Source organism: Pempheris klunzingeri, chromosome 9, assembly GCF_042242105.1.
Source record: "Pempheris klunzingeri isolate RE-2024b chromosome 9, fPemKlu1.hap1, whole genome shotgun sequence".
NCBI classification, from domain to species: Eukaryota; Metazoa; Chordata; class Actinopteri; order Acropomatiformes; family Pempheridae; genus Pempheris; species Pempheris klunzingeri.
Genome location: NC_092020.1, coordinates 16,199,479 through 16,218,600, shown reverse-complemented (window position 1 = coordinate 16,218,600; position 19,122 = coordinate 16,199,479). Strand labels below are relative to the sequence as shown.

The 19,122-nt window shown below is 43.2% G+C and overlaps 1 protein-coding gene across 1 annotated transcript; it reads right to left on the bottom strand.

Moving 5' to 3' along the window:
• Nucleotides 1-175: 175 nt before the first annotated feature.
• Nucleotides 176-3,964, bottom strand: prss23 (serine protease 23). The gene is made up of 2 exons (XM_070837342.1): nucleotides 3,594-3,964; nucleotides 176-1,924 (listed from the first exon to the last, which is right to left on the bottom strand). The coding sequence occupies exon 2, from the start codon at nucleotides 1,905-1,907 to the stop codon at nucleotides 768-770; it is 1,140 nt and encodes a 379-aa protein (XP_070693443.1). The 5' UTR covers nucleotides 1,908-1,924; nucleotides 3,594-3,964; the 3' UTR covers nucleotides 176-767.
• Nucleotides 3,965-19,122: the final 15,158 nt, after the last annotated feature.

The window sequence follows — 19,122 nt, the reverse complement described above, 5'->3', positions numbered from 1 at the left end:
GTTAAAAGCATTTACAGCTGAGAAATTTGTAACCAAATACTTCTGCCATTTTTCCTTGGAGAAAATAAACTTTTGCAGATTAATTCATCTCTAATCTCTGCTGCTGCCGTACCTGTCCCCACCACAGGGTGGCGCCCCGACACCACTCCTGAAAACCAAGTCAAGACTACTGACACACTGTTATAAATCTCTGTTTATTAAAATATATCAAGAATTTCTCCAAAAAAAATAAAGTTAACACTCTGTCTGTCCGGAACACACTGTTGTTAGGCCGAAAAGTGTCCAAAAACCCTGGAAGAGCTAAAAAAAAACAACTATAAAACCATTTCCCTAAAACCAGAGGAGAGAGTGAGAAATAAGAAAAGACAAGATGTCAATAGATGACCGTCACCCTCAGTAGGAAAATCATCTGGAGCTACTGACACACAGGAGGAAAAGTGTTTTTACCCCTCTTGTAAAAAAGTGGCTTGTGTTAATACTGTGGAAATGCTGACTGCTGTTCCTCAGGCTGTGGGCAAAAACATATTAAAAGATGCCGTGGTGATGATCTCACAGGCGGATTAGTTTAATAGGCCCAGAGGTTACAGGGAGAAATAACTCACTGAGGGGGAACTGGATCCTAAAGTGAGTGAATGGATCTATTGGAGGTTGTTATTCTTAAATGGGTTTTTAATCCTGTTTCTTTTCTTTTTTTTCTTTAGGGGAAATACAACATTTCACCCTGTGTTTTTTTTTTATCACTTTGTGCTCCCTTGTATTTCTCATGCTCAGTCCTGGACACAGTCCAGTCGGTTCCCATGCACCCAATAACAGATCTGCGCAAACTTCAGAGGGGTGATGCGCACGGCCACGTTGTAGTCCCGGTTCTCCCCATCTATCTCCAGCCACTGGTGTCCGGAGAAGATGCCGATGACCTTCCGCTCCCAGCGCTCCAAACTGTTGTCCCAAACTCTCCCATACACTCCCGAGCCGCTGGCTCCGGGCCGCGCATCACAGTGCTGGTATATCAGGTCGCTGGACTCCTCCTCCACGGGACAAAACCTGTACACCAGCTCCCCGGATCTGTCGCTGTCAAACCCGGAGAAGTGGATGCGGTTCCCCGCCAGGTCATCGGAGGAGGGAGCCACGGAGAGGCGCATGAAGGGGCGTCGGTGAGGCCAGCGCAGCTCCAGCAGGGCGTAATCAAAGTCCATGCTGGCCTCCTGCGGGCCCTGGATCCAGCCCTTTGGCACGCGTGTGCGTTTCACCCTCACCCAGCGGACCAGAGGCTTCTTGCCAGAAGTGAGGCCGGATTTGGTGCCGTTGATGGACGGGGGGATCAGGAAGCCCACCCTGAGCTTCCGCGCCCCCTTGACATAATCCTTCCCATCATGCACGCAGTGGGCAGCTGTGAGGACGTGCAGCTGAGACACGAGAACCCCGGTGCAGCCGGTGGAGATGCGCACGGCCGTGGAGAAAGGGTAATCCAGCAGGAAGTGGTCGCCTTGGATGTTAAATCGTCCGTCTGCTCCGTAGATCTGCCGCCTCACGCGCTTGTGCCTGATCCTGGCTCCCGCACCTCTCCACGGTGACGGGTGAGCAGGGACACCCCCCTCCTCATCATCACCCTCCACGTCCACGGTGGTGAGAGTGCGGGATCCGTCCGCGTACAGCGTCTCAAAGGCCAGCTTCTGCGTGAGCTGCTCCCTGAGGGCCTCGTGCTCTCCTCTGTGGAAGCAGCTGGAGTTGCAGCGCGTGGTGAAGTCCAGCTGGGTCCGCGCGCTGAAGCGGGAGCGGATGAGAGGCGTCGGCGCGTGAGGGACCAGCGTGGGGACGTGGGGAGGCTGCAGGAGGCACAGGGCGAGTGGGAGGAGGAGCTGGAGGAGCAGCAGCAGGTGAGTCAGGTGGGAGCTGTCACGTGGCGTCATGACGGTGACGGAAAACACTGCAGCAACACAAAGTAATCACGCACCTGGAGTGAAAAAAACCAGCTGAAGTTATCCTAAAGTGGCTGAATTCCTGCATGTTTGTCTGGAAAACAACTACAACCTCAAACAGGAACTAATCCCCCTTAAATCTCCCTCAGTTTGTCTTTGATTATAAATCATAGCTCCTAATGCAAGTGAGGTCAGCGTGCAAAGTCCAATGCTGCAACGCAGGCCTGAGATTCATCTGGTGTGGCGAGGCAACAATGGACCTCTTGTTCCTACAATATAGATTACCAGGAAAATAGGATTTCAGCCTGATGGAAACAAACCAGCATTTTAATGTCTGCTGGGTCCAAACCTCACAGACGAATTCCTAAAGAGGAAAAGAAAAGGGTCGATTAAAGGGGAAACACAGTGGCAGCAGACATGGTTGAGAGGCCAGAGTGAAGCTGTGCTGGTCAAAAAAGGGAAAAAAAGACATCATTAAAAACAAAACATATTCCTAAATAGGATCAGGACAGAAACTCTGCTTCATGTTAGACTGACGAGGTGAACAAGAGGTTACAGTAAAAACCCTCCAATCAAGAGAAGTTTTTTTTCCCCATCAAACATTAACTACTTCTCAGGACAGATTAGAGGGGACAAGGAGATACTTGATCCCCTTTAAAGGCTGTGGACCCTGAGGCACTCATGGCATGAAGAGGGCAGGTGTGTGAAAAGTGAAAAAGAAACAAGTTGAGGCACAGCAGCTAAAGAAAAAAGAGCATTATCCCCAACAAAAGGCAGGGTGGGGCCTGTCCACACACCTATGTGCTGCTCCAGAGGAGGCATGGTTACAAAAGCAGCTCCTGTAAGCGGGGAAAGTACAAATGTCTCTCCACTTTGACGTGTCAGATACATGACAGCTGTGGCAGACAGTCACAGAGGATCTTAAGTGGTAAATTGGCTGCTGGTGGAGAAGTGTATTAACCAAGTTGTGGTAAAACAGATGTGGTAAGGGTGATGTAAATCCATGAAATAGCTGTGTTTGCAGAGCCTGTTTCAGTGCTGAAACGCATTGTCTGACTCTTTAAGATGAAATTTCAAAGCTCTAAACCAAACTCTGCAGCAATTTTTAGGGTTTTAAGAGGCTCATTCTGATGGAAACAGTGTCAACATATAACTAGAGGCTAGATGGTGGGAGAGAATTGAGTCTTGGGCTGCCTCAGTAACAGAAGCTAGTGCCAATACACCTTCATAGTCACTGTGTTGCAGATAAAAAGGAAAATATAAAACTTTTTTCTCCTTCAGTGGACGAATACCTCATGCAGGGATCCAAAACACTCCAGTGTGGGTCTAAAGCTCCCTGTTCAGCACCCAGATGTGATCTAATCTTGTGTGATATACATGCAGCAGAGTCAAATGAAGTCCAGCTCCCTCTAACATGTGTCACACAATGAAGAATCACAAGTAGCTGGAGAGGTGTTTAAAGGAATGTTTAGGACCAGAAACAGCATGGAAACAGACTGAAAGAGGACAAATAAAGGGCTGAAACATCATCCAGAAACTCCATATTATCACCAGACTGTGAAAAGCTCTCCCTTTATTCATGCAAAGACCCCAATATGCCACAGTGGGGGTCTGCCTCTAGTGGGATGACTAAAAATGAGAATTCAATCAATCAAACCACTAAACTGTACAAATTACCTCCCGATTAGAGATCGATGGTCTGTGTTTACATGCCAGTCAAGTTTTCCTCCCCATCAGACGAGTCCCTCAGGGTCATTCCCAAGCTTTTCCTCATCCTCTCCGCTGACGGACAGGTTGTCTCTGCCTCCTCTCGTCCTCCAGAGCCCAAATGTCGCTCGCTCGCTCCTCCACGGCGCGCAGAAATAAAGAGACAGATGCTGACTGAGACGCTCCGCGCCGTCAGTCCCACAGCAGAAACCTGCCCAGCTCAGTCTGAGAGCCACAAATAAAAGTCTGAAAAGAAGTGTTTACTCTCCCTGAAGCGTCCTGCCTCACGGTCCTAGCGCCCCGCCTCCTCCCGCAGAGGGGGGACAGTCAGCTGGTGTGGGGCTGCCAGCTCAACCAATGCTTATCCTCACACTTTACAGCAGGTTTTACGTTTTATGTCATTAGCTTTTCAGGTATTTGATCATGAAGAAAAATATGCTGATCAAATGATCAAATGCTGGAGTAGAAGTCTAAGGGGTGGCCAAAGGTCATCCTCTGGGGAATATGAGTGTTTATTGTAGCCCAAAACCACTGAACTGGTTTTGGGATCCAGTATTTCAGTTCCACAGATGGACTCTGAAAAGATATTTCATTAAAGTTATCAGTATTTTATATTTCTTAATTTATCTGGCAGGGGCAATACATGTAGGCATTTTAACATTGAAATAAAATGAAACTAATGTAATGTATATAGGACGTCTAGCCAATGTATATATTTTATTTTAAAAAAAGTTACTATATGATGCATGATCTGAAAAGTTAAAGGGCATTTAAGGAATGAAATGAAGGAGTTCTGTTCTCCCCTCTATGCAAGGCATCATTGCTAGTGGATTGAAGTAGTAGACAACTCCTGGCTGTAATGTTATTACATTGACAGAAATTCTTTTTTCTGTCAATCAACTATTTATTTTACCAATAAGATCAAACTGACTGAAAAAAGCATCTACAAATTTAAAACTGTGCAAGAATTATTTTTTAATGTGCAGGCTTTCGGTCAGAGACCTTCTTTCTTTTTGGATCTGCTCCCTAGAAACACTGCAGCCACGGAGTCTAAATGATTTTTAGTGTTGTGCTGTGGATGTTTTATGATGGCTGTGGGCTGATGACTGTTTATCTCTATTGTTTTATTTTGTTGTGTAGTGTTGTATTATAGTCTCTATAGACTCTATAGAAGAGGAATAGAAAGATTGCACATTAAAACAGATTCTTGCTCAGATTTTCATTAGTTTTGATATATTTTAGCTCCAGCAGGTCTTATACAGGGTGTTTTTTGTGTTTCTTTGAAATTATTAAAAGTAATAACAAATGCCACTCACAAGTTATCACAGAGACCAAAGAGGTCTCATTCTGAATGAGAGGCGAAAAACACCAAAGTAGTTAGCAAATTTAACCTTTAAAGCAAATATTTTTGACATTTGTTAAGGTTAAACGACTGAGCTAAGTTTCAAACTGGAGAACAAATTAACTGTCAGTCAGCAAACTGAATGCAAACTTTCAGCACCAGTCAGCTGGTCTATAGACACTTGCTGACTGAACCAATTGTAAGTTCATTTACTAAGTTTTATGACACTGGATTACCTTGACCAAACTTTTCAGCCAACTTGTAAATTCAAGGCTGCAAGAACACTGAAAACATGTTTTTTTTTAATAAGTATAAACCTGTGATTGCATGTTTAAAGGTGTTTTACTGTCATATAATTTCATTTTGGCTGTCTGCAACATTTTCAGTTTAGCTCTTAAATGGCATAAACATTTAACATTCAATGAATCAACATGATGAATTAGTGTTTTTCCTTCTGTGATCATAACTGTTTATAATTTTCATCATATCAGGCATTTAGCACTTTCATCGGTAGCCTGCAGCAACACCCAAGCAAGAAAGGTCTTGTTTCTGGCATTACTGTATTCTAATTATCATCTGTGCCAAGAGCCATGACAGACAGAAGTGAAGACCAACGCCTGTATGTTCATAGCTGGCAGGCAAATGACTGTTGGGGCACGATGGCGGTGGCGTTCACCTCGTCCCCTGCTGCCTGACCTTGATCCCCAGGCGGTCTTTCATCCCACACTCATGCTCTCTGTGTACCTGTGGAATTTGGGAGGCCGTGCGACCGACGCTCCCATGGGGTTTGTTGAAGCTCCAGGGGTGCTGAAACAGAGCTCCCAGTCACAGCGACAGTGCTTTCAGGAATGCTGAGGAATCTCCCAACAAGGACACAAATCAGGCTGTCGGCACAATGTGGCCGCTTGTTGTTCTTGCAGGAAGCACAGACCAAACCTGCTCCTCATCCCTGTAATAAAATCTTCAGCTGATGCTGTTCCTGAGCCGTGAACAGTGTAGTGCTGACAGATTAAGTGTAAGGTATATTCCCTCAGAAATATAGAAGGGAAATCATTGTGGACGGGAGAGAGGGTAGCAGGCAAAAGGCCAGCGAGGTGTAAATGTGTAACTCTGTAAGCACGCTGTGTGTGATGAAGGTATCGCTGCCTGTTCCTCTAACACAGAGCGAGCGCAGACATTTCTTTACTGTGTGTGTGTCTTTGTCTGCGTGCACGCGTGTGTGTTTGGCATTGAGCAACTTGGCCTCTGTTTCTCTGTGGATTCCTCTCTTTCCGTCCTCTTCTTTTCGCTCTTCCTTCCAAAAAGCTCTGCTCATATTCTTCCCCGGCCCTGAAATTAAACCGAACACACAGGACAGATATTACAGGAATAGTTTTGGTTAGTAATGAAAACTCACATGTCTGGTTAGCTTAGCTTAGCATGAAGACTGACAGCAGTGGGAAACAGCTAGTCTGGTATTAGCACCTCTAAAGCTTGTTCTTAAGACATAATCTTGTTAAAAACTATTAAAAATCAAATCAAATCAAACAAACCAGACGTTATGGGTTATATAGTGAGGTTTTAGATGTGCTGGCTTCTCATTGTTCGCTCAGCAAGAAAGAAATTATGTGTCTCCCAAAATGTGAAAGTTCCATAAATTAGAAAAAATCCATGTTATTAATTTTCAGTAGCAACAAGTGGATTAAATATGATATTAATGCAATAAAAACTGGTTAAACAATAACATTCTTTCTTTGGCAAATCAGTTTCCTTTCTTCCTCCATGTCCTCCATCTGTTTTTCATTAAATATTGTAGCATATATACGATCTAATTCTCGCCAAGAAAGCAAATGAGCAGATTTTCCGATAAGATGAACTATTGCTGTGTTTTGGAAAACTATATCAAACTTCTCACACATGATGGAAACTTTCCCGTATATTTTTCTCAATTTGTCAACCTGTGCAAATTGATGTGTACGGTAGGAAGTCTTGTCAAGATAAGAAGACCTTTCAGGGTCCAGCTTCCCACCTGCCTCCTGTCTGCTGTACGGTAGATTAGCAGTTAATTGTCTAACACGTGTTTCAAGGTTCATTCATGGTTCAGTTTTCAAAAGAGGCACCTGCTGCATATTTGACAGCTAAAAGGAAAAATCTGCGTTACAACTGTTAAAAACAGCTGTTGGTAGTATTTCTTTCATTTCCGAAGCCATTTGTCTTGTTTGACAGGGTTCATTCAATTGTTCAGGCTTTACCTGCTCATTCCTCTCCAGGGCCACAAGGGGCTTGAGCCTTGACACAAGCTCCCAGCATGCTTTGGGTGGTGGACAAATAAACAATCTGAACAGGTTTCTAGTCCAACACAGGCCTGATTCAGACACTCACAAGACGTGTTTTAGATCATAAATTCGCCAGACTTGCATGTCTTTGGCATTTAAAAAGACACACGATTGAACGCAGGGAGAACTTGTCAACTCCACATGAAAGAAAATTCCTGGACTGAGAATCGACCCTGTGACACCGACTCACTGCTCCCTCTGTTTGATGGTGTCGTTTTTCTCCTCACTGCACTGCAGAGCTCCACGTCACTAATTGTGCTTCATACATGGACACCAGGTGGGACGGCCATTTTATTTGTCACCCTTTAGCTATGGAGCATCAGGTCAGTCATTGATTAGGCAGGCCTTCTGTTCAGTGAACAGACCAGATGTGAACATGAGAGCATTTAACACGAGATTTATAGAGCAGCACTTACTGCAGGAGAATTTTAGGATGTTGCATTTTTTCTGTTGTTTTCAGTGATTAAATGGCTACTACTTTCAAAAACTTTGCTTTCCTTGAATGATGTAAGTATAAACTTTTGCATCTGGCAGTCCAGATGACAGGAGTGACAAGTAATTATTGCTTTTTTAAAAGTCTTTGGGCTACAGCATGGGTGCTCCATGGGACTAAATCCTCTTGTTTTGTCTTATTCTTCAATGTAATTGGGGTAAAACAAATGACATGATGTCACATTTACACATTTTCATTGTATGGATGCTCTAAAATCTTAATATAAATCTTAGATGAGACAAAGACACCAGTTTCTCCTCCTACATGGACCAACAGACCTGAACAGAGGGCAGCAGGTTGTCACAAATAATTTTCTGAAAGGCAGAAAGATGAAAAAACCTTTCACAAAATCACTCTGGAAATACACTAAACAGATCTAAGATACTCAGCAGAGTGAGACGTATTTTTCCTCCTCTTTACGTCTCTTTAACACTGAGGTCCTGAAGGTCAGTGACCTTCCTCCTCAAACCCCGACCCCCCCCAGTCCTGAACACTCTCAGCCACTTTCTCTGACCCACACTCTCACACTTTCCAAGATGATTCATTTAAGAAAACAAACAAAAAAAATGCCTTAGAGACCCACTTTTTCCCCTTCTGGAGAAACGCCTGTCATGTTCATTAACATCTGACCACTTTTCAGGGAAGAGCGTTATTAGTCTGTCACTGTGTGACAGGGGGAGAGAGGAAAACAAATGAAGGAAACTGAAAATAAGAGCCACCGGGTTACTAGCTTTCTGTGTCACTTGTGTTTGACTTTCTTCATAATTATTCATTGTTTGTGTAGGATTCTCTAATATATGTCGTTACTGGTAGCTGTCGGGGCCGGCTTGTTGAGCCTGGAGGAGAGCGGCGAGGAGGATTCCACATGAGTTTAGTTCACACTGGGTATGCGTTAGCAGGCATACCTTAAATTTCCATGGAAATGGGGCTGCAGCATTGAGCACAAGCCAAAGCCTGTATTAGTCCCATATTGCGCAGAATGCATCTCTTATATGCGTTTCCTCGTGTGCAAATTGGACTGAATTTGTACATTAAAGTGGTGAACAAAGATGTGGCCCATTATAATGCCAACATGGTGGGCCGGGGGATCAAGGCTTCTGTGACCATTCAGCTGACATGCTGTGAGGGCCCCACGACATTTCTGTAAGCAAATGGGGATTTATTAACTGGATCACAGGGTTTTCTTTGCACTCTGTAATCTGATAATTGGCTTCAGATTCAAACAAGCCATCTGACCCTTAAAACAGTAGAGTGCAACTTTTATAACAACCCTGTAGCTCTTGACCCACTCTCGGCCAGTCCCTCTCATCACTTAGGAACCACAGAAACTGGAGCCTTTTCATAGAGATGTTCTTTAAAGAAGGGGACTGTGAACACAAAGAATGTCCCCTTTCTCCTCTCCAGCCAGTGCCTCAGTATTTTATGTCTCCTGTTTTCCATCTGGATGTATTTATTGCTTCTTAAACCAGTCCCTTTTCATCAAAAGCTCTCCCATCCCATCTGTCTGTCCTCTATCTCTCCTCACCATCAGGTCAAAACATTTTCCACATTTCAGTCCACGTGCTGCTACAGCACTTGACAAAGAGCTTCATCTGTGCCAGGAATTACCTTTTCAGACATTAGATTCTCCTCTCTGATAAATACCTCACCCTACGGTTGAGCAGACACCCCTCCTGCCATTGGTCCCTGGTTCTCCTGCAGGGCCTTGTGGGTACGTATGCAGCCCGACTTCCCCTCGGCATGATGTCATTTCAGTCTGGCAGCATGAGCTGTAAGAGGAAAGGAGAAAAAAGCGTAAAAAAAAACACAGTTAGCAAAAACAGAACTTTGGAATGCAAACTTACTGCGATGAGGCGGAGAGCGTGTCCCCTCATATCTTTAACCAGTCTGGGCAGAGCAAAGTGTGTAGGAGGGAGTCTGCTGCTGAGATTGGAAGTCGTCCCAAACGGTAATCTTTCCCTCCAACCTCTGGCCCCCATGACAACCTTAAAACATCTCTCTGGCCTGGACATATATGGGAAGGAGACGGGCATCTGTTGGCTTAATTTAGTGATATAATGGTTACAACAGGAATTATGGACCCAAAGGGCAAAATAAATCCACATTTCAGCATTGAGTCATGTCACAGATTGTTGTCAAATTAGTCAAAATGTCAGTTTTCTGTAGAGGGATATTGGCCACAGATATGTTGTCTCAATGAGATAACAACTGCATTTGGAAATATTGTCTAAAAATGATGTTAATGCTGTATAATATCTTATTATTTGACCAAACCCATTATCTTTGATTTAGTTTGTTTTTAGTTGTATTTTTTAGCACTAATATTTTTCCTGTTAAATTAATCACGACTCTCAAATCTTGACTTTGAAAACAATGCTGTCCCAATTGGGACATTAACAAAAGCAAATAATGTCCTCAAGTCCTAATGAAAAAATACTTTCCACACAACCTCCCAGTATGATGAGAAGATCAGCGCCAAAATATTCGATGGGAACTCAGTCACGAACAGCGTGCACAACTCAAGTGTGGATCGAATATTTGGGTAATTTTAACCAAAACCAGAGGAGAGGAATGAGGCAGAGAGTGCTAGACGTCTTGTGAGATGTGAATTGCTTGGTGAGAGAAGAAGAGAAGAGTTAATAGAGAAGTGTCTCTCCAGCTGTGATCAACGGTGACAATTGAGTCTGGAGTCATAGACGTCCATGCAGCTGTTAAATGCTGAGGATACTGCAAACATGTGAGCCAAAAGTACAATGACTGGCCGACTCAAAGCAAAGTTTATCACACCAATGTGGTTTGAATATTGAGAAAACATCAAAAGAGGCAGTGATAGAAGCACAACGCAGGCGACTGCAACCTATCTGACCACATGAGATGGATCAAACTTCCTCAAACTGTTTCCGTGGAGGAGAAAGAGACAAAAAAAGCATTCCGGTCATTTAAAGTGGGAGAACAAATCTGCTGTAAAGGACTCGGTAAACAGACCCAAATATTTACAGCCTCAGAGCGAACATTCCCGTCGACACTCTTCTGTATGAGTCTCTCCTTCAGACACAGTTGAATTTCAATGATGAGTTCGCTATTGGAAAAATATTCTAACCTCCCACCTGCATATCACTTTTTGACCCTCTAAGTATGTGATTATAATTCTCTGTCAATTACCTGTCTACCTGCACTGAACAGTTTGTTTGAGCTTTTCTCCCACTCAGAGATCACATTTCATCTATTCTTTAACAATACATAGTCTTTGGCAATACATCTATTTAAAGATATACGATAATCCACAACAACCTAATGTGGCGCCTCATCATGAATGTAATTATGTAACCCCATATCCAGTTGGTCACATATTCATATTAATTCATCATAGTTGAAGTAGAGGTATCTTTAACAAGCAACTCTGTGTGTGATCAATCTTGGGAAACAGGCCAGATTTCTTTTACTAATAATACAAAATCTTCTAAGCATTAGCATCAGTTTAGATTGTGTTTCTGTCCCATACTTACTGTCCTTTTAGCTCTAGTTTGGTCTCCACCAACTCCTGAAAAAAAATGTGTCTGTTTAGCTCGCAAGCAGCTTGACCATGTTAATGCCAAGTATGTCTGTCTGCTATGTGGTGCTGGGCAGGAAAACAAACTGTGGATTTTTAGGGCTCTTTTGCTAAATATGGCTGCCTGCATTGCTAATATAATTTTAAAACTCTTACTCATGTGTTTTTTATTTTGCAATTTGCTTTTATAAACATTTTACTAACCCTGCTCAATAATAACTTTTTTTGTTGTTGCACAGATTCCACCTCCAATTAGAGGTTGAAATAACCCAGTTAAAAAATGTAATGTACTTTGATAGTAATCTTTACTCTGTGTGCTCTCGTATCAGAGCAAACATTTCTGCCATCGTGACTGCAGACAGGGGCACCTGAGTCCTGAATGGAATGTTCTGGAGTGTTCCGGAATGTTATCACCATAGTTCCTTGCTCCAGAGAGCTCTAGCAGGTCCCGCCCACAGGAACTACACGGTTGCCAGGTAACGAAGAAGCCTTGATAACAGCCACAGTGTGGTCTGTTAAGGCAGTGTGTGTGTGTGTGTGTTTAGCCCAGCCCCCTGAACACAACAAAAAGTACCTTTAAGGAACAAAGCACTCGTGCTTGTGAGTAACCACCGACGCCCTGGCCTTTTAGATGAATGTGTTTCTTATTCTATTCTATCATTTTAGTTATTTATCTACCACCAAACTTTGTGGCACTGGTGATTTTCGTCCTTCGCGGCCTGCGTGAAGCAACGGGAGAAGATCCAGATGCAGCTCCAACAAACAGAGCCACGAGGCAGCCAGATTTCCTCCATCTGCTCTTATCTGCAGCTGCTAATCCTCGTTGTTACATGCTATATTAATTTGGCGACACTGCTCCGCAACAAAACACAACAGCAGTGTCCATAATCACTATCAGGCTCAATAAGCAGACATTTCCCAGGCAATATACTTAACAACTTGTCTGTGAATAAAGAGAAATAAAACCATCTTTTTCAGCCAGAAAACAACGAGCAAATTAAAGTTCTTAACAAGAGCTAAATGTTTAGTGCATGTGTTGTGCTGTTACTGCATTCCCTCAGTGAAATTAAAGCTTGTTTTCCACTGATCACCTCTTTCCCCCAGATATCTACTACAAGGCTTTTTTTTATGAGTCTGACTCTGCAGGAGCTTTGCAAGTGAATGAGGAGCTGAGCAAGCCAAAAGACAGCACTGGGAGGTTTTCGTGGTTATGAAAAAAAAAAAAAGAAGACGGAAGAGAACGTGGCTTCTCTTGCTGCATTCTTTCCTTCATCAGGAATTCACTGAGGTTTGGCAGTGCACTTTTCACTGGAGCCTTTTCCTGTTCGCCTGGGAATAACAAGGCCATCCATTTGTTGTCGCTGAGAGCTTTGAACAGAGAAGCCGCAGACTGGGCTTCAGAGCTGTCCAAGTGCTCAGGGCAGCTCCACACCCACAGTTTAATCCTTTAAACGCTGCATATCACACAGAAACAAAGCGAGCCCCCGCTCCCACTCTCCCAGACAGACCCCCGAAAGCTCATTTTCCTGAGAATAATACTCTCTATGCATATCAGCCACAAGCTCGGGTTCAGGGCTTTGTCCCCCTGACTGGTTCTCTTTTCAGCTGCGGACAGATTTATGAAGCAATGACGCTCATAATTGGATTCCAGCATGGCACATCTCTGCTCTGTGCTCAGCTGGAGCTTATTGTTTTTGACCATTATTTAATCCACGCCTGATTGGGGTCTATAAATTCAACAGACAGGAGATGGCACAGAGATTTACAGCTCCAAAAAGACATCAGAGCTCTGACAAATTCCAGCGACAACTGTTTAATTGTAAACGTATCTGAAGGATATTCAGCCAGATGGACAAAAAAAACCCAGAGGACATGAGTGCCTGAGAATCTAGGATGATCACAAAAGCTTTGCACACGCATGTCTGTTCATAATAAGCTGTAGAATCCAAAACACCCCATGCAAAGCCAAGGAAAACTTGGAGAAAAACATCAACTGTGTCTGACACCAGGGATCCAGTTGGAAGAGACTTAGAGACGTCCTGTACCAGCAAAACAAGGCAAAACTCTTCAGAAACCACCTGTCGGCTGTCGCCATCTTCTGCTATGTTAGGCACTAACTTGTTAGTGAAATACTGATTGTGTAAACCTGATAGAAATTACAGCCTGGTATAATCACTTTAGATCCACATCCCTCCCACAGCTGTAAGACAGACACATAAGATCCAATGACTTCTGTCACCAATCGTTCCTGTTTTTCCCTGAACCATGTGAGGCAGAGCAAACGTCTAATGGCTCAGTGCAGGCACTGGGACGGGTGACAACAGCCTGTAATCGCACAGAGAAAGAGAGAGAGGGAGAGGGAGAGGGAGAGGGAGAGGGAGAGGGAGAGGGAGAGGGAGAGGGAGAGGGAGAGAGGGAGTGGGAGAGGCACAAGAGGCGTCTGAGGTGGCCAAAGTCAGATCTCGGTATATAGACGAGGCTGGGCTGCAGCTGCGTGTCCTCACATTCAACTCCCATCAAGAGCCAGATCAGTAACACCATTACTCAGCCAAGACCTGGTCCCACTGACACTTGGACTAAAGTACTCTGAGATACTCTCTTACACAAGGTCAAACTCTTTATCTGTCTGTCTATCTATCTAACTCTTTATCTGTCTGTCTCTCTTTGTCTATCTGTTGCTGCACCTATAGTATTTATCAGTCCGTCTATTCACAATTCATAAACAGCTGTGTTCTCTGAACTTGTGTCCTTCATAGTGGTTAACACTAATGCTAATACTGCTACAAACAATAATGACAATAATGACTATTTATATAGCACCTTTCAAGAGCAAGGTTACAAAGTGCTTTACAATAAAATAAACAACAGATTTTAAATCCAACAACTTAAATTATAACAAGATTACTAATATAAAAAGTACAGGGAAAAGCCATAAGATAGAAATCAGTCTTAAGAGGAGAAGAGATTGCTACAGGTTACATAATTAGGAGGAGTTAGCAGGAGTTACATAATTAAAGGCCCTGAACAGCAAAGGCTCGGTCACCTTTGGTGATATGTTGGAACCATGTATTACAGGAGCCAGATCGTTCATGGCTTTAAACACAAGCAGTAAAATCCAATACTCAGTTCTAAAACTCACAGGTAACCAGTGAAGGGCAGCAAGGATTGGTGCAAAGTAGTCGTGTCTCTTAGTACGTGTTAAAAGCCTGACAGCAACATTTTGTCTTCGCCTGCTGAATCCAGAATAAAGTGTGTTTCAGTAGTGAAGTCTGGAGGATATAAAAGAAATTATGGTCTTTTCTAAGTCTGGAGAGGGAAGGATTGACCTCAGCTTAGTTTGCAGTCTCTGTTGGGAAAAGCAAAACTCACGTGAACATCAAAAGACAACTCTGACAACTCTCGTCAAAGATAACACCTCGTTGTTTTCCGTACATTATTAAATACGGCTCCTGGACTAAAACAGAGATTGTTCCTGCTGCTACTACTGGGGCCACAGTGGTGCCTCTGTGAAGCCTCTCACCGGTGATAAAGTTTGATCACCGCCACATGCACGAGGGTGCACATGTGATACACACTCCCTACATTTGGCGTGAGTGTGTATCACATGGGGCTTATGTGTGACAGTAATGCATATTGACAATTGGTGATGCAGTAATGTACCGTAACAGGTGGCAAAGCACCAATAAAAGGGAAAAACAAAAAGACCACAAGCTATAGCTGGGTGACAGTTTTATTATTATCTTTAGCTATTGTCCTAATCCTCCTCTTGTCCTACTTCATATTTTGTTTATAAAACTACAAAATAAAATCTAAAAGTACCTTAATTAGATGTTGAAGTTTTTTGTTTACAAGTGTAAAGAGATTTGTGTTTGCTATTCATGACAAAAGTTCATTCTAATATCATAAGTTTGATGAGCGTGATAGATATTTAAAATAACCTTCAATGCATCTTGTGGTCTTCCCATAAAACTATAGATAGAGAGTTGTTTCTGTTACTTAGCCTACCATCACTGATAGAAATGGGCTGGACAAAATAATAGAAACAGCTGCCAGTGTAACACAGTACAGTTCAAGAGCACCACAAACTATATCCAACAAAAAAGCCACACAGTTGAGTAAAACCTCTCTACAACATCTTCAACCAAAACTGAATATTACAACCTTCGTGGGGGCAGGATTTATTGCTGGGATGCTGTATTAGTTTTAGCTCTGTGTATATTCATATCACAATTTTTATGATTTTAACTGTATCCCAAAACCTGTATAAACAAAACACATTTTAAAACAGTCGAAAGAAGGTTTTGCCAATGTTTAATCAGGATGGAAGCTCATTCAACGTGACCACGAGGCCTCAAACTTTTTGCTGAACTCAAGCGGTTTAACCTCCCACCTTGCTGCAGTGATGTAGAAGTCTGCAAAGTGACGTTCACTGTTGGGTGGGGTTACAGCTGCAACAGACTTGGAACTTTGAACTTGTGAGGGCAGCCAGAAAGTGCTGGTGTTAAGTCTTAATGAAACTATCCAGTGTTCCTTTAATTAAGTCTGTGTGTATTTTCTCTTTAATGTTGGCCACCATGCCAAAGCCGTTTTATGTCTGCCCACTGGTCTCTTTCCTGCGTACAGTATGTGCTGCTGTCACGCTCTCCTCTCATGTGGGGGCCATGTCACCACAAGGTGTTGCTGAATTATGAGCCTGTGACTTGGCAGGGTGTTGAATGACTGTCGGCTTAAAGAGCGCCAGTTCAACAACTCCAACGCAGAACCAAAAGAAAGCCGCCAAATCCCAAATGCCCTCTAGTCACCCACAACAAACACCAAGAGGACACATGAAAGCCTCAGAGCTGTGCTGTCATTAGGTCGCCTAATATTTTGATTTTTTTTTTCACCTTGTGCAAAATATTGTATAACCATTATTTACATGTAGCATGAAATCACCTCATAAATACTGGAAGAAGAATGTGTGCTCTTTTCCAGCACCCTGTTTCACAGTTGACAGCTGCCTGTTATAGCTCCCTACTGTAATATGAAGCTTCACTGGAGCAGTTCGAGGATTAAGTGCCTCGCTCAAGGTCATTTCACATCTTCCCCGTCGTTATGAGGATACAGTGCTGACATTGTAAACCTGGTTCTGGCTCGTAAGTTGAGCTGGGACCATTAGTTGATTGACATAAAGCTGTCAACTATTTCCATAATCAACAATCCCTTCAAGTCATATTTCATGCAAGTGTGATGATTTGCAGCTTTTATTTGATTCGAAATTGCATATTTTTAAGATTGGTGGATGCACTAAACAAGATGGATGATTTTTGGACATTTTAAGGGGAATTTTCTCTCTTTGCTGAACATTTGCAGCCCCACTGCAAACAACTATAAGATGCAGTGTCCTCAGATTACACTGTGCAGAACACAGTCCGTAAGCTCTTTTCCATCTAAATCATATCTGTCTCTTCCTGTATATCAAACAAAAATATGGAAACAGTGAGTGAGTTAAAGCACCACAAACAGTGTGAACCTGCTGGCCATAAATCAGAGACCTGACAGCTCTATAACAATGGACTCCACCTGACCTTTCCTTGTTGCTGCTCTCAGCACCAGAGCTGCTGCTGCAGGGCGGTGTGAGTCCCCAGCAGGGCTGCAGAAAAGAGCGCCGCTGTTTCAACCCAAAATAAGGATAGAAAACAAATAGCAATCAATTCTAACTACATGTCAGGATATGGTTTATCACATCTGGCTATTGAAGTTGTTATGGCAGAGAGGACACGGGGAAACACTTCCTCTTGTCACTAGAGGATCCAAAAGCATGATTAAATAACGTGTAAATAAACAACAAACAAACAAGCTGAAGGCGTGCAAGAGCACCAGAGGAGGTGTTGATGGTGGTGGAGTTAATTTCATGTGGTTACTGAGCTGTGTTTCTTTGAAAGAGTTGCCCAGAGGACATGTGACAGACAGATGGAGCGTTAAGTCGTGACTCACACAGACACTTGATTTAGCACTGCAGTGACCAAGCAGGATGAGGGTTTATAATACAGAGAGTACAGGGACAAACTCCCTGTACTCAAGACAAGTTCCTCTGCTGTCTTGCTTGTTATAATATAAAAAGATATAAAGACTGATTTTCTGAGCCGGCCCACTCCCTCACAGCTTCGTCTCACTCCCTTCTTTGTGAGGCCTGAGACATGGGACTCATTCCACCCTCATTTCTTTATTCATCCTCCAAGTTAAGGTTTTCTCACTCTGCCCTCTTTCTTCTACTTTGGCTGTAGTGCCGGGAAACTCCAAACCATATCCAACAATGTCATTCAAGTCAAGCAGGGTAGAAAGTTAACATTCAGTGTTGTCTCCGCGGCCTGAGCGTCTCCCAGCTCTCCATCATCTGATACTCTCTCACTGAGCTGCAAACGGTGTCAGATTCAACTAGGTCAAGGCGTGGAGTGGCAATGCTGGATCTGTGCATGAAAACAAGACTGAACCTTGACTATCTGTGAACACCTATGAATGCACCTCCAAATACAGGCTTCTGTGGTTTCTCTGTACATCTAGAGATGCAAAGGTTGCTGCAGCAGCTTCAGCATGTGCAACATATTTGCTGCGCCCCACATGGTAAACGGCACATGGGAGTGAGGCCAGGTATCTTAATCCCCATCACCCTTGGGATTCCCCACCAAGAGATCCCATTAGTGAGGATAAAAGCTGTAATGTAGTCCGGAGAGGCTCGGTGGACTTGTGGTGCGCTGCAACCCCCACAGGCCAGCAGTGACCTCCATCTGATCCCTCACTAACTGGAATTACAGCTCCGGCTCCAGCAGGCAGTGTAAAAGAGCAATGAACTGTAAAGCATTTTGATGTCTTAATGAACAACATACACACAGCAACAAGTCCAATAAAGGGCACCTATAAATTTGGAAAGAGCAGTGGTATTTGCAGATACTGTAGAAACTGCTCCAAACAATTGAATGCAGGCAGCGTGGAGGGAATGAAGGATTTTAACACTCAGAAACACTTTGAAAAAGTAATGTCAGATAATTGGAATTGTTCCAAAGAAAAAACTCCATTCCTGCATGCACATTTTACACCGCTGCATTGATTTGTTTAAAAAAACAAGACATATCCATCACACAGTGACACGGTGCTTAAATACAGCCCATAAATACTTGATAGTCCACAGCTGTGTTGGAGGTGCTGGGAATGATGCTGCACGATGTCACAGTGTTTAAAAAAATGGCAGAAATATAAGCTTTATTTGTGTAAAGGTGTTTTTGAGAAAGAAAAACTGAGTCTCATATGTTGAAACTGAGGAATCCGAAGGGAGAAAACTTGCCTACATTCTTCTCAGACATACAGTGCGGCACATAGCCCTGGGTCAGCATCTGGTGTCACTGAGCAATAATCACACACAATGTGAACACGTTAAATAATTCAACAACTAGATCAGGAGATCAGGAAATTTATCCACTTTAATGATGTCTGGAGAGCAATCAGAGTGGGTGTCGGAGCGTGAAAATGAAGAAATCTGAGACACCTGAACACAAATGGCAACCCTCATCCCGAACGTAAACAGGGATGAAAAGAAAAAGGCCGATCACGTGTAATAAAGATGGAGCAAACGGAGTCGACTAATGATCAATTTTCGTGATTGCCAAAATATAAATGATTGTAGGGTTACGTTAATCAACACAAGAGGGGAACAACCCGAGCAGCAGGAAAACACTGATTACACAAAATATTATGATCGCTGTAATAAGCGGGTTCAGGTTTCAGGTCTAAGTTGTTAAATCATCACAGGTAAACAAACAAAA

Bases quoted from the DNA above. Each gene is read 5' to 3' on its own strand.
- prss23 (XM_070837342.1), bottom strand. From the start codon at position 1,907: ATGACGCCACGTGACAGCTCCCACCTGACTCACCTGCTGCTGCTCCTC.